The 16626-nt window shown below is 34.5% G+C and overlaps 1 protein-coding gene across 6 annotated transcripts in view; it reads left to right on the plus strand.

Annotated features, from left to right (window-relative positions):
• Pcnx1 (pecanex 1) overlaps window positions 1–16626 on the plus strand; it is a 151381-nt gene that overhangs the window by 74815 nt on the left and 59940 nt on the right. For 4 of the 6 annotated variants that reach the window (XM_004837289.3, XM_013067460.3, XM_013067464.3 and 1 more), the window contains 4 exons: window positions 5866–5956; window positions 7248–7305; window positions 9104–9321; window positions 16142–16295. In XM_004837289.3, the coding sequence (XP_004837346.2) occupies window positions 5866–5956; window positions 7248–7305; window positions 9104–9321; window positions 16142–16295 (521 nt within the window). The remainder of the gene's footprint in view (window positions 1–5865; window positions 5957–7247; window positions 7306–9103; window positions 9322–16141; window positions 16296–16626) is intronic. The other 2 variants (XM_013067463.3, XM_013067465.3) reach the window with 1 other exon arrangement.

The following is a 16626-nucleotide window of genomic DNA, read 5'->3' on the forward strand; positions in this document are numbered from 1 at the left end:
AAAAGTCAAGATGTTGCCTCAGAGACTCATTGTTGCCACTAATAATAATAATTTCCTATCCAGGAAATTAGAACTGATCCTAAAGGATTTCTTTCTTAAAAATACAATAATAAGAGGAAGGGGATTACAAAAAAAAGAAACATGCTGTAATATGTACATGTAACCATTCTTCAAGACAGTTGTACACTATGTGAACTGTAAACATGTAAAAATAAAATAAATTAAAATGTACATATAATAATTACTGTGTATTATAAACACAGTGCTCTGTTTTTACTTATGATTTGATTACTAAGTTAGTCATGTAGCTGTGTGCGGTACTCTAACAATCTTTTTAAAACCATAGGATGTATTTCTTTTCTGTATATCTCCTCTTGCTCTGTGGCCCTTTCTTGTCCTAAGAGTAATACTAGAAAAGGGACAAGTATTTTAGAAAGAATATTAAGATTAGACTTGGGGGACCTGGAATGAATCAAAGAGGTTGGAGGTCCGAGAAGAAAATCATCCAAGAAATTGAATAGCTTGTTTTGTGGGTGCTTGGAGGATTAGAAGGAAGTGATTTATTTTTGTAATAACCACCTCTTTCCAAGAGGCATAGGTGTCTTTAGAACATTAGGAATGCAATAGACGTTTATTAGTTGAATAGTGTTCTTAAATTTTTTTTTATTAAATTCTTTTATTGGTACATTGTAGGTATACAACACAATTACATTTCTCATTGGGAATTGTACCTTTACATAATGCATCTTGGTTCTTATTTTTTCCCTATTCCTAGCCCTCCCTTCACCCCCTCCACCCTTCCCTATTTACAAAGACTTTATTTCCATTTTTTCCATTTCTCATCATTTGTCCTTTCCCTTCTTTCCTTTCCCCTGCCCCTCCCACTACCCCTACCACTTTGGACCTTTTTTTCCTATTTTGCATTATCAATTATTCATTCTAATCATTGGTACATTTTAGGTATGCAATATAATGACATTCATCATTGGAAATTTGCACCTTTACATAATCTCTCTTGGTTCTTTCTTTTCACCGTTGCCCAGCCCTCCCTTCAACCCCTCCATTCCTCCATATTTACAAAGATTTTCTTCCTATTTTTCCATTTTCTCATATTAATCCCATTCCCTTCTATCCTTTCCCCTAGCCCTCCCACTTCCTTCCCCTTTGCCCCTTTTCTTCCTATTTCACATTACCTCTTATACATTTAGTCCTTATTTACACTTTCAGTTTCTCACACCAGAGAAACTATTCGGTATTTATACATGTGTGTCCTATTTATTTCACTTAAGAGTATCGCCTCAATGTGCATCCACTTAGCTATAAATGTCTCTAATTTCTCATTTTTTATGGCTGAGTAGTACTCCTGCTGGGGATCTTCCCCAAAGAATTAAAAGAATCTTAAAATTTTTGATGTGCTTAATCTCTGTGTCATGTGGTAAGGATTTTTATTGGTAGAAGTTCCAAGAATCTCGTTTCTTCTTGTCTTTTATCAGTCTTTTGCTAGTGTATATTTAGAATTTGTCTGCTATGTCATTCGTAGCTTCAGGCAAATGATTCACATGTCCTTGGTCTTTACTCCAGTTCTCATCTTCCTGTTGTTCATCACTTATTTATTGACCTCTAATTACTTTGAAATTCTCCTACTCAAAAAAATGATTAATTAACAAATTTCTGTGAACATTTGCATTCATTGTTGAATATTCAAGAATGAGAAATGCCAGGCACCTTAACTTTTTTTTTTTTTTTTTGAGACAGGCTCTCACTAGTCCAGCTGGCCTTGAACTCAGTATGTAGTCTAGGCTGGTCTTGAACTCTTGGCAGTCCTCCTGCCACAGCCTCGCAAGTACTGGGATTACAGACATGTGCCACTATGCCCAACTATTTTTTCCTTAAAGATGTTATGGCCTATATAATTTTTATGAATCTGAAATTTCAGCTTCTAGTCATATATTTTGCCAGAAATTGATTTCTTTTTCCTCCTTAAATCATGATGGAGCTTTTCTATCGCATATAATTAATTATGAGCTGGAAGTTGAATCATAAAGAGATGGCTTAGTTTATAATTAGTTTGCATGAACAGGACATATTACATTGATGTTCTCTTTTCATTTTGGTTTATATTTAATAATTTAATTTGAAATATTTTTCTTAATGTAGTGTAATATTAAAATAAGATTATAATAAACATACATTTTACTTCTTTTTTTTTTTTTTTGGTATATGTGGTGCTGGAGATTGAACCCAGGGCCTTCACACTGAGCTACATCCCCAGCCCTTTTAATTTTTTTTTTTAATTTTGGGACAGTGTCTTGCTAAGTTGTACAGGTTGACCTCAATCTTGGGATCTTTCTGTCTTAGCCACCTAGAGTGCTGCAGTTACAAGTATATGCCACCATACTCAGCTAGGGTATACTTTATTTTGAATCTAACTCTAAATATGGTTATAGTTTTGATTTCAAATTAAAAAACTACTCTTAAGATTTTTTTTTTTTTTTTTGAGACAGGGTCTTGCTCTGTAATCTAGGCTGGCCTCGAATTCATGGCAGTCTTCCTGCCTCAGCCTCCCAAGTGCTGGGATTACAGGTGTATGCCACCACACCTGGGCTAAATTAAGATAGTCTTAATTTTTATAAACTAACAGCATATATACTTTTTTCAGTTTCAGTTATTTTTAAGCTGCTTTTGGGAGGTTATTTGGTAGGTTAGTACATTAAATATTACCAAATTTTTCAATGAATCTTTAAGCTGTATATTTTTTAGTATGATTTTTTTTTTCTGATTCATCTCCTCAATCAAATTTCATGCTTCTAAGTGCTGTCCTGTGCCATACTTAAAAATAAAGTGGGACGTGGAACTGTTTTTCTGTAGTTAAGTTGGTTTTGTGTACCATGAAGCCTGGTTACAGTGTGTTTGTTCTGACAAGTGCTATGTGTTTTTGAAAGCCTGGGTGTGTTCCTAAAGTTTAGTAGACAAATACAAGCTTCTTAAGGAAGAAAATAAAACACTGCTGAAGGCATGCACGTCTGTTAAAGTTATAGCTTTAGACATGTTTTATTCTTCTGTTTAAATTTCTGAATGTTATCACTTGATAATCACTGGTTTGTATAGAAGCATTCAGTTGTAGATTTAAATAGTAATAAAACTATTCAATTTTTATAGTTCTCTTTGTCTAGAAAAGCTTTTTGTTATTTATTTTATGTTTGTATTTATTTAAAATGCTATTTTATTTAAGTGTAATATTAAATATCTGTAAAAGACAACATATATAGTAAAATGACAATATTCTTTCACTATTCCATTTGAAATTTTGAAGACATCTTTAGTTGAGCTTAGTTGTATGTACTTTTAATGTGCTAAAATAGAATTCATAAGAGTCCTATAGAAAATTTACTCAGAATACAGTGCAATAATTTAAACTATTATAGAGTACAGAATTAACTAATTTCTAAAATACATATGAATTACATGTTACCACTAAGAAATGAATGCATTCCATCCTTACTAGACTTCATACATAGTAGCCAAACTCTCCTTGTTCTTTGCTAGTCTGTGATTTAGTCATTTAACATGAGTTTATAAAAATTCAGCATTTTTGCAATCTGTGTGTCAGGTAAAAGGCCGAAGACCAAGACCAGACCAGGCCACAACAAGCCTTTATTAGGGGAATTGATCTACCAGGCTGTCTCTGAACAAAGGAGAGACAAGAGCCATAAGGCCAGGGCAGGGAGAGTCTTTTGTAGAGACTGGGGTGGGGTTTGTAGGGGCTGAGGCGGGGTTGAGTGAGGTAGTAACTAGGGAATGGAGGACCTGGTAACATCACTAGATGGTAGGAGGTGCGCAGTATTAGGTTACTCTCTAGGTGGGAACAGGGGCATGCTGGGAAGAAGGGTTTGTTCTTTGGTGGGAGCAGCCATCTTGGCATAATGTCACACAGGGGAGGGGCAAGGCACGAAAGGAAGAGGGCAGCTACTATACATAATAGCTGCTGAGGTAGTGGGAGACCTATCACTATGATTTTAATCAAGTGTTTTTTCTATTAATGAAAGTTTAGTTATGATAGCACAACTAATTTTTGATTATTATAAATAAGGAAAAAATAGAATATAAAATTATAATTAAAATTTTAAAATTTCAGTTGAACCAGTGTTTTTTTAATTTTTTTCACTAGTAATTTCTGCAGCCCACTCTCTACCCCTGGAAGAAAACTATCAGTAGTCCTTCTAAGAAGTTGGCTAATTGGCAGCTTTTGTTATTTCATTTTTGTTTGTTAACCATGACTAAAAGACAAGGGAGAGAAAGCAGAATCTTAAGATAATCTGCATGCTGAGTAATCCTTCCTTGAAAAAAAAAATACAGCACATGAACTGAGTATTTTATAGAAAATCTTTTTGGTTTGTTTGTTTTGTTTTGTTTTGTTGGTACCGGGGATCGAATTCGGGACCTTGCGCTTGTGAGGCAGGCGCCAGAACCACTGAGCTAAATCCCCGGCTTAGAAAATCTTTTTTTAGTTGATCCCAGGAGCATATTATTTTGGCTGGAAAAAATGCTGCTACAGAAAACAGCATAATAAAATAAAATTTTACATATCCTGTCTCTTAATCTATAGAAAGTACTCAGTTTTGTTTATTAAAGTTTTTTTTTCTCTAGATCCAGTCCTTTTAAAGAATGAAATAATATTTGAAATGTTCTGTAAATCCTTACTTATATTATTAGCATATTATGGGTTCTTTTTGTCATTTCTTTCGAGTATTTCACATAAATTTTAAGAATTCTTATTGAGTCCTATTTGCATTATAGGCATGGAAAAATCTGAGTTTTAGCCTTGCCATAAAGTTGATACTGACCTTTAAAATTTTTCAAATTTATTAACAACCTCAATAACACTAGCTGGTAAAACAAAAACCGCAAATTCTTGAAAAGCAGCCTGGGCTATCCATAGCTGGTTGCCAAATTATACACCTCATCTCATGTTAATTTATTTATACTTCCTTCCTACTATTGATGTGGCTCCATAGGTCCTCAAACATGCATTTAAGGCAGTATCTAGATTTTTACAATTCCGTTATCAAAAATCATTTTGTACAATTAAGCTTATTTTAAAACAGTATAGGTGTTTGTTGTTGCCATTTGTTTGTTTTTGTAAGACAGCCAGGCAGACTATATTTAAGAAAGTGCCATGTTGATAGATATATGGACCATTGCAACAGTCTTACAGTTGAGAAATTGGGCTTAATTCCTAAGAAGTTTTTTAAAAAATCTATATACATTTGCAACTAGATTTAATTTCTGAACCTTTATCAGTTTGTACAGCTATTTAGATAAAACAATTACTATTCCTAAATATCTCATAGAGCTCCTTAATAAAATCATACTACTAACAATATTCACTAAGTAGTTTAATTATGACCAACATTATAACTTGTTCAATGTCTTGAACTTCCTTAGATTCATTTTTACAGTTCATTTCTCCTTAAAAAATTTTTTCTTTGTTGTCTTGAAGTTTGAACTATCTCAAACTTAAGCAGGTTTGCAAAAGGCCACTCACCACCTGCAAGAGGTGGTCAGGTGGCTTTTAACATTAGATTAATTCATATGACTACTTGAATGTGCTGGTAGGAGAAAAGAGAAAGCTGACGTAAATGACTTTTACTATTAACTGATTATACATGTTGGTGGCATCTTGCCCCAGTGTCTAGCATTCTTTTGGAACTCACATCATGTTGAATTACATGCAGATCATTGTTTTTAAGATAATTTGGAAAAAAGATGATTGTTTAAATGTAAAAAGTTATGAAATTTAGTGTATCATGAAGGAAAAATTCTTAGAATGCTAACGGCTTTTTTAAAAAATCATTTATTTGCTAGGTAAGTTCTCGTCTACGCTCTATGAGACTGGTGGCTGTGATATGTCACTTGTGAATTTTGAACCAGCAGCAAGAAGAGCATCTAATATCTGGTATGTGTGAAGACATGTTAGGAGTGTATATGTGCTTATGTATAATTGCCATGTTTAAAGACTTTAAGCTTCAAGGAATAAAAGCTTGTTGAAAAATTTTTTATTGGGCCAGGGATTTAGCTCAGTGGCACCATGCCTGCCTCGCAAGCACAAGGTCCTGAGTTCGATCTCCGGTACCAAAAAAAAAATTTTTTTTTTTAATTTTTTTAATTGACAGAAATGGCATATACTTGTGTACAGCATATTTTGAAATCTTATATACCTCATAGAGTGGCTAACTCTAGTTAATTAACTTGTGCATTAATTAAAAAAAATTTTTTTTGGTGCTACTGAGGATTGAAGCCAAGGCTTTTGTACTGGTCTACATCCCCAGCTGGCCCTGCTCCTCTTTTTTCTTATTTTGAGACAGGGTCTCGCTAAGTTCCCAGGTGAGACTTGAACTCACAATCTTCCTGCCTCAGCCTCCCAGAGTACTGGGATTACAGGTGTGTGCCACTACTCCTGGCCCATTTTTTTTGTTGGTTTTGTTGTTTTTGGTACTGGGGATTGAACTCGGGTCCTTGCGCTTACACAGCAGGCGACGAAACCACTGAGCTAAATCCCCAGCCCTCCTGGCCCATTTTTTAAGTTTTGAGGGGCCATTTAAGACAATAGGGCCTTGCAGTTACTCAGTTAAGTATATTGATTCAGTCCAGTTAGGAATTTACTATCAAAAAATTATTAAATTGGGATTGGTGTTAGCTCATTCTTAACAGTAGAAACCTATAAGGGTGGAGGAATGAAAACACTTGTTATATTTAGTGTAATGTAAGAGAAGAATGATTCCTTACATTATAAATGTGGAAAAGCCTCCAGTTTTGAAATCCAAACTTGACTGACCTATGGAAACAATTTCACATTCTAGGCTATTTTATATATTAGCTTATACATATTTCATCTTTAATGATTCCAGGAAATTTATTAATTGTTTTCTTTGGGTTATCTCATTTAAATGGTTTCACAAGAACCTCGTGATCAGGCACTCTTATGTTACTGATGAGAAAATGGAGGCATAAAGAAATTAGGTAACTTGTCCAAAATGTGTTTGCCGAAGAAGAGATTTGGACACAGACACTGCCCAGACGATATGCTCTTAATCACAAATCTGGGAAATGCTACTTTACATTTTGAAGTTGACATGGAAAAATGAAAGTAGTATAAATATCATCTTAACTGTTGTTAAGCCATTTATTTTTCTTTCCACTGTTTGACGAGCTATTTATTCTCTGACTTCTTATCCATTTTTTTTTAGTGACACGGACTCTCATGTATCCAGTTCTACCTCAGTGCGATTTTACCCACATGATGTGGTAGGTTTTTCATTATTTTTGTAACATATATTTTCAGATAAATTTGAAAAGTATATTTATATAGCTGGCTGTACAGATCAGAAAAATTTATATCTCAAAATGTCAGTTTTGTTGAAAATGGTCACAAAAATCACCTTTCTTACAACAGATCTCTCCTAATAAGTCCTTCACTAGGAAACAAACAAGAAACCGTGAAATTTATTATCCCCCCAAAATGCTTATTCATATTTTGAGAATATATAAAGGTCCATTTACTCACCAACAGGTGTAATCTGATTGTGTAATTTTTAATTGTGCCCTTTGGCAGCCTCACTTTAAGTATTATGATTTGGTGTAGTTGTAATGACTTTACTGTATAAAAATTATGACATGAGATATAGTAGGGATTAAAAAAACATAGCTTTTGCCATCGAGATATATATACATATATATATTTATATTTTCAGGTTAGAAAAGAAAAAATGAGTGAAATCCTTATAAGCAACACATAGAGATATATATACAGGTGAATTTAATGCCAAAGGAATTAACCTTCAGTGGCTTTCTGAAGATGAGTTGTGAGTAGGGTTTTAAAACTATAGATGTAAGGGCCGGAGATTTAGCTCAGTGGTACTGTGCCTGCCTCGCAAGCACAAGGTCATGAGTCCAAGGCCCGGTACTGCAAAAAAAAGAAAAATGATCTAAAACTATAGATGTAAATTGGCGCAGAGCAGTGGTTTCCAACCAGTGGCTGTTTGGCAGTGTCTGGAAACATTTTCTGCTTGTCATAACTGGGAGCGTGTACTGATATATAGAGGGTAGGGATGCTGTGAAATATCCTACAGTGGCTGCTGTGAACATCCTACAGCCCCCACAAGGATTATCTGGCCCAAAATGTTGGTAGTGCCAAATTTCAGAAACCTTAGCATAGATGATAGAAGTATTGTGTGAAGTATCTGTCAAAGTTTAGAATAGAAACAGCTGTGTTATATATGAGAAGCAAATTGTCTTTTTTTTGGACCAGGGATCGAATTCGGGACCTTGCGCTTGCGAGGCAGGCTGTGGAACCACTTAGCTAAATCTCTGACCCTGGGAAGCAAATTTTCTTGACTACACTCACATTCATATTTTAAAAGCAAAGACTTTTCTTTTTGCTGTTGTGTATTTCTGGAAACTTAATAGGAAAGCAAAACAAGGATGATGATTATATTGTTTTCCACTTTTAAATGATATTGGGAACCTTGATATAGCAAAATACTGCCTAATGCTGTGCCAGAGACAGTAAACTTATGAAGTTTTCAGTGAAGGGTAACTGAGGATCTGGTTAACTAGAAGAGAAATACAGTGTAGTAACTTCCTGCAGAGTCTCAGGTGAGCAGCCAACCAAAACAAAAGAAGGAGATTTAAAAGCAGCAATAACAGTGATAGGACACCATATGTAGAAATGAGAATTGAAGGGGTCAGATTTGTCATTAACAATGAGATTCATAGCTTAATGAGAAAAGAGCATAGATGTGACAGGGAGAAGTCACTAATGCTTTACTGCAAGTGATTTTGATGGATTTGCTAGCTATATAAGCATAAAATCTTAAGATTGCAAACACATTTCCTAATAAAAACTTTCCCAAAAGTCTGTTAATTTTCTTTATTTCAGTTTATTTTCTGTTGTTACCTTCTGTGCTTTCTAGCAATCATAGTTTTCTCAAGGTGTGGATTAGAGTATCTGAGACCTTTGATAAATGTATGAGTTGATTGAGTAACTCTGAGTCATGATTTGATTAAAAATATTTCAAGCTTTGCAGTGCTGACTTTCTCTTAGCTCTCTCTCCCACAGATTCGGTTGAATAGACTATTGACCATCGATACAGATTTGTTGGAACAACAGGACATTGATCTAAGCCCTGACTTGGCAGCAACTTATGGTCCAACAGAAGAAGCTGCTCAAAAGGTTAAACATTATTACCGCTTTTGGATCCTGCCCCAGCTATGGATTGGCATCAACTTTGACAGACTCACACTTCTGGCTCTGTTTGATAGGTGAGGATATAGTAGGATATGAAAAATATGTGAAGATTTTATTCTTAATTTGAAGTCTTCCTGTTTACGCATTTTCATGTTGGAAAATTTTTTCTATTTTTGTCCCCTTGAGATTGATTCTCTTTATTAAAAACTTTTTTGAAATTTTAATGTTTATATAAAGATATTTTTTAATATCAATAACAGTCATTCAACTGGTACTTGAAATGTAGAATATATGAAATATTGATAATCTTATTAATCCTGTAGGTAATATGATCCTCAGTGTAAAAGTCATAAGAGAAAAATTCTGTTTCCTTGTTTCTTAGCACACTACGTTGATGGTAAACACATTAGTTGTATTGAAAACTTAGTGACTAACAGCTACTTCCAGTCAATATGGAATAACAGTGCTAGATTTATCCTCCCTTGTGAACAAACAAAAACAGACAAAATACATGAAACTGGTCTTTATGACATTGGAGATAAGACAGTGAAGGACATTGATTCCTGAGAGATGGGAAACAGATGATGTGACCCCTACAGTTGCCCCAGGAATGTGAAGAGTTCCTAGGCTGTGACACAGAGCAGGAGAACTGAGAGTCCAGCAGACTTCCTGAGTTGAGGGGTTGGGGTCCAGGAAGACAAAAGCAGCTACTACTTTAAATTCACCTAATGAGCACTACTTTAGATCCACCTAACAAGTCATAAAAGCAAGACCTAAAGAGATCAAACTGTTTCCACATAGCATAATAAACTCATAATAAAGATTTATAGAAATCTAGAAATACCCTCCACATACCAATTAAGATTCATCCTCCCTGGCATCCAGTCAAAGATAACCAGGTGTGCAAAGAAACAAGAAAACATGACCTGTAATGAAGAGAATAATACAGACCAACCTGTAAGTGGCACAGATATGACAATTAGCAGAATAAGTCTCACATCAAATTTATAGAGTTGAATACTACCATGTCTGGGGAAAAAAATGCACTAGAGCACTTATAGTTCATTGGTACATGGTACCAAATTATAGTATATATGGGGCTCTGGGATCATTTCCCAACAAGAAAGGAAGGAAAGAAGGGAGGGAGGGAAGAAGAGAGGAAAGAGAGAAAGAAAACAGGAGGGAGGAAGAGAAGGAAAGAGATACACAAGATGGGATTAATGGATAGATTACATATTATAGAAAAAGAGATTAGTGAGCTTGAAGGCGTATGATAGAAACTATCCAAAGTGAAACAGAGAAAAATAAAAACAGAACCTCCCCAATCTAATCTCTCATGAAAGGAACATAAAAGCAAAATGAGAGTAAGCTGTGGGACAACTGCAAGGCCAGACAGGTATACAGAAAAAGTTTTGATGAAATAATGGAAAAGTTTCCAAATTTGATTAGAACTGTAATTATACATTCAAAAAGCTTAGTGGAGCCCAAGCACAAGAAGCCTGAAGAAAACTATACCAAGGTACATAATTGCTCAACACTAGAGATAAAATCTTAAAAACTGCAAGGAAAAAAAAAATTTTGTGTGTGGAGGAACAAGAAAAAGAAGACTTTGGGCCAGGGATTTACCTCACTGGTTCCACCGCCTGCCTCGTAAGTGCAAGGTCCTGAGTTCAATCCCCAGTACCAAAAAAAAAAAAAAAAAAAAAGACATTAATTTTATTGTTGGAAATACTGAAAGTGAGAAGACAGTAGAAAAATATTTAAAACTTTTTGAAGGGAAAAGAATTTTCAACCTAATATTCTGTACCAGTAAAAATGTTCTTTTAAAGGCAAGGAGATATAAAAACATTTTCAGACTAGGAAAAATTAGATGATTTTCTTACAGGTAGACCCACATTACAAAAAATATTAAAGGATTTCTTTAAGGCAGAAGGAAAATGATACCAGTTAGAAGTATAGACCTACCTAAAAGAATAAAGATCACTAGGAATGTTAAGTAACTACATGAGTAAACACATAAGATATTTTTCTTTAGAATTAAATCTCTTAAGAGATAATTGACTGTTTAAACAAAGTGACAATGGATTTTGTGGCTCATTGCATGTAAAAGTAATATTGATGACAGTAACAGTATAAAGACTCAGAAGAGAGAAAAATAAGTATACGAGTTTCTTATATCATCACTTTTGAAGGTATAGTGTCATAAAATATATATAATAAACTAACATGGGTATCCAACCTTTTGTCTTGCCTGGACTACATTGAGTGAAGAGGAATTGTCTTGAACCATATATAAAATACATCATACAGTTAATGTATGTAAGCAACAAAACTTCCTTTATCTTTTTTAATACAAAATTTTAAAAAGGGGCAAGGGGCCCATGGGTTGCAGGTTGGACATCCCTGCATGCAACCCCTAAAACAATAAAAATTATAGCTAATATGTCAAAAAAGAAAATAAAATAATAAAAACTATTCTAGTTTTAAAAAGCATTAAAATGAGCTAAAAAGGACAGGCAAGAAAGCAAATGACAAGATTAGAGAGTCATAAAAATTTAAAAATTGTTTGACTGGATTAAAACAAAAGATTCTATGCTGCCTACAAGAAATGTACTTTAAATATACAAACAAATGGGTTAAAAATAAAAAGACAGAGAAAGATAAATCATGCTAAAACTAGCAAAAAGAATTTTGGACCAGCTGTATAAATGTTAGATAAAGTCCGAACAGAGAATACTATCACATAATAAATTTCATAATGAAATTATTTTTATAATGAAAAGGGGGCAATAAACATGTAAGGTTTAATAATCTTCAGCAGTTTTGCATCTAAAACAGAGCTTCAGAATATATATGGGCTGGAGGTATAAGTCAGTGGTAGAACACGTTTAGTATGTGCAAAGCTTTGGTTTTGATCTTTAGTACCACCACCTTAGAAACAAAGCAAAAGGCTACAAAAATAAGATAAACAAACCTACAATTATAGCTGATTGCAGCATTCCTCTTTAAATAATTAATAGACTAAATATGTAGGAAGAAAACAGCCAGCTTTTCATTTCTGTGACAAAATACCCAAGACAGCTTACAAAGAGGAAAGGTTTGTTTGGCTCATAGTTTTGGAGGCTTTAGTCCATGGTCACTTGGCCCTTTGCTTTTGGACTTACGACAAAGCAGTATATTATGGTGGGAGCACATGATGGAGGATGCTGTTCACTTCATGGTACCCAGGAAGCAAAGAGAGAAAAAAGAGGAGGCTAAGTCTGAATAGCCCCTTCAAGTATGCATTCAATGACCTAGCTTCCTTCCACTAACAAGGCCTTTTAAAAGTTCTACCACTTCCAATTGTGCCACAGGTTGGGGACTAAGCTTTCTGTGTAAGGCCTTTGAGGGACATTCAAGAGCCAAACTGTAGCAGAGAGGATATGGTAGACTTGATTAGCCAATCTGAATTGATTGATGTTTATGGAGTAATCTGCCCATAATGAGAATATTCTTTTTAATACTGTTCTATTTTTTATCACTTTTAAAAAATTGATTATACAGGTTATATTTGTAAATGCATGTAACGTACTTTGCTTAGTATGTTACCATCACTCATCCTACCCTCCCTGCCCGCCCCCTTAGTTTTACATGGTGGGGGGGTGTTCATTGTGTATTCTTTTACTAATGGCTTCCCCCGAAGTAGTCACCCTTACACCTCCCTCTCCCTCCCACTTATTCCCTTCCTCTTGTCTTATAATAGTCTCCCTTCTACCTTCTTGTCTTTTTTGTTTTAGATTCCACGTATTAGGGAGAACATGCAATATTTGACTTAGAGCCTGGCTTATTTTGTTCAACATCATAATTTCCAGGTCATGCATTTTCTTTTAAATGACAGAATTTCATTCTTCTTTATAGCTAATAATATTCCATTGTGTAAATATACACCACATTTCCTTTGTCCATTCATGTGGTGAGCATCGAGACTGTTTCCATATCTTTATTGTGCTGCAATAAACATGGGAGAATATATATTCTTTTAAATGCTCATAGAGCATTACCAAGATCATATTCTAGGCCACAATAAAAGAGTCAACAAATTTTTTGTTTGTTTGTTTGTTTAAGAGTCAACAAATTTTAAAAAGGATTCAGATAATATCTCTACTACAATGAAATTAAATTATAATAAACTAAATAATATTTCTTTTCATGAAAGAAACGAGGGAAAGGAGAAAGTTTTGAGCTAGACAAAAGTGAAAACAATATATTGGAATTTTTGGGATTCCACTAACGTACTTTGGAAAATTTGCTAGTCTTTTTTTTTTGGTGCCGGGGATCGAACTCGGGTCCATTGCGCTTGCACAGCAGGCGGCGAAACCACTGAGCTAAATACCCAGCCCTGCTAGTCTTAAATAACCTAGATCAGAAAACAAAGCTCTCAAATCAGTGAATTCACCTTCCATTTTGGGAAACTAGAAGAACAAGTACACATTAAGCCTAGTTAAGGAGAGGAAAGAAAATAGTAAAGAATAAAACAGAATTCTGAGAGCAAACAGGAAGAAAACCCAAAACAAAACAAAACGGTACAGAAAATCAAGGAAACCAAAAGCTGCTTCTTTGGAAACATTGATGAAATTGCTAAACCTTTAGCCACGCTGATCACCAAAAAAGGACACAATACTACCAATAGCAGACATGTGAGCTTTATCATTGCAAATTCTACAGGTATTAAAAGAATAATAAAATACAATGGTACCTCAGTTCATGAACAATTTGGTTCACAAAAAAGGTGTTTGGCAAAATTTTCTTTTTGTTTGTGAACTCTGCAGTGAGTGATGAACATGACTATGGACATCTTTACCACACAAACATGAACCTAGCCCCTTTTTCCAGAATTGAGGGACAAATTAAGTTTGTGAACCAAGGTACCATTGTATTATGAACAGCTGTATGTAAATAAATTTCACAATGGGTAAGTTTCTTGAAGGACATACATTCTCAGTACATCTAATAGAAATACATGACTTTAGGGCCCGGGATTTAGCTCAGTGGTGCTGCCGCCTGCCTTGCAAGCACAAGGTCCTGAGTTCCATCCCCCGTACCAGGAAAGAAAAGGAAAGAAATATATGACTTTAATTGTCCTATGGAAATTATAGTCAGAAACCTTACTACAAAAAAAAACACCAGTCTCAGATGGCATCAAAATAATATCCAAATCACTGAAGTAGAAAACAGTCTTTTTAACAATTGATTTCCATATACAAAAAGTAAATAAAAATAAAGAACTTGTGTCCTTACCTTGTACCATATTACAAAGTTAATTGAAAATGGATCATAGAATTAAATGAGAGTCCTAAAACAGTAAAAGTTCAGAACAAAACAAAATATAGGAGAAACTTTTTATAAACTTAGATTAGGAAAAATTTCTTAGCCATGACACCAAAAATGAGATTACTAAAAGAACTGGTGGGTAAATTGGATCCACAGTGTTGAAAATTTTTTAAAGGCTAAAGGAAATCACATATTCACCTATAAGGGAGACAGTGTGCAGGGCAAGACAAGTAGAAAGGAGTCATCAGATTGGGCAAATCTGGAATTGATAACCTGCCATCTAAGAGCAGATGGAAATACCAATAGTTTATTGATTGGAAAATACTGTTGATAAACTTTTGTAATCTGGTAGAACTATTAAATGAAATAGTACAGAGATGTTTGAATTTTTAGGCCTAACTGATTCTAAATGTGGCATTGTATTATTAAATAATTTAAAAATTATGATTTCAGTATTTCGTTCATTGAAAAAATGTAAATATGTAGAAAATTTTGAAGATATGAGAACCTCAATCCCTCTATGGAGAACCATTATTAGAATGTCATTCTTGGCTTATTGTCATTTTTAACCTATATGTATATGGTTTGTTTTTTTTTTTTTTGGTACTGGGGATCGAACTTGGGTCCTTGCGCTTGCGCAGCAGGCGGCGAAACTACTGAGCTAAATCCCCAGCCCAATATATGTATGTGTTTTTAATAACAACATCTTAGTATATGCTTGGTTTTGTGTCCTGCTTTCTTCAGATAGCAAATGAGATGAGCATATTTCCATGTCGTTTAAGACTTGTTAAAATATATAACTTGAGCAAGTAGTGGTTTAGCATTTTATAAATAAAATTTCCCCAAGAAGTAATGAGGTAGATTAAGTTTTTGAGATAGCATAAAAATCACCTTCATTACTATTTCTAATATCTTGGGCATCATATTTTCCTTTTACATTGTCAGTTTGCTGCTAAATGTAGAATTGTTTCAGCAGCTTGATAGAGACAGATATGGTGGTTTTTGTCACAACTTTCATTCTCAAGATACTGAAGAGCCTGTAATTCTAATAAGTGAGTTTGGGGATTATTCCAAGTGAAAAGAAAAAACTTAGTATCAAAATTTGGTTACAAACTTTGTCATATAAAATAACAAATGTTTCAAATTTAATTTTCTAGAAATTGTTTTGAGGTTTTTTTACCTTTTAAACTTAACTTTTTTGTGTGTGTGTGGTACCGGGGATCAAACTCAGGACCTTGCACTTGCGATCCCTGGCCTTAACTTTTTCTTTATATGTCTACTTTTTGGCCATCAAATTGGCTGTTTTGTAACAAACTTGCCAGAAAAGCAAATATTAAGAAAAAATTTTTATAATAGAAATGAAAGCTACAGTATATTGTAATTGGAACTCCACAGTGTTTGTATCCTGCTTTATTTGTATATAAGAATTTGTGTTGTGTTCACATGAAACTAGTTTTTCAGTATGATCCCTATTCAAACCTAGTAGTCTACTGAAAATACATTCCAGCCAGCTTCACTTTGATGTCACTCCTTTTTTCAGTCTGCTTAATTTCTTCTTAATTACTCATAAATTTCTCTCTACAGAAATCGTGAGATCCTAGAAAATGTATTAGCTGTCATCTTGGCTATTCTTGTGGCTTTTTTGGGATCCATTCTTCTTATACAAGGCTTCTTCAGAGACATCTGGGTCTTCCAGTTCTGCCTGGTCATAGCCAGCTGTCAGTACTCACTACTGAAGGTATGAGCCTGGTTTTTTTCATGTTGTGAGATAAAATTTGTGTTAAAAATCAGAAGTTTTCATACCGTTCATTGAATAATAAGTTAATTTTTGGATTAATTTTCCTGGGATATGTAGGTAACAGAGAAAGGAGACGTTAACTAGAACCTCTGAAGTAAGTTCTAGTCTCCTGTGAGCCACAGCACAAGGTAGACAGGAAAGGTAGAAAAATGAGACTTAGAGAAGAAGCTGAGCTTTGGGCCTGATCAGTGCTGCTCTGGGCGGCAGAGAGGAAAGACCCCCGCTAGATGACTCAGAGGACTGTGGTTTGATACATTGGGAGTAACAGATG

This window comes from Heterocephalus glaber, unplaced genomic scaffold (assembly GCF_053883595.1).
Source record: "Heterocephalus glaber isolate CG9 unplaced genomic scaffold, H.glaber_assembly_v1.0 deba00001608, whole genome shotgun sequence".
Classification (NCBI taxonomy): Eukaryota; Metazoa; Chordata; class Mammalia; order Rodentia; family Bathyergidae; genus Heterocephalus; species Heterocephalus glaber.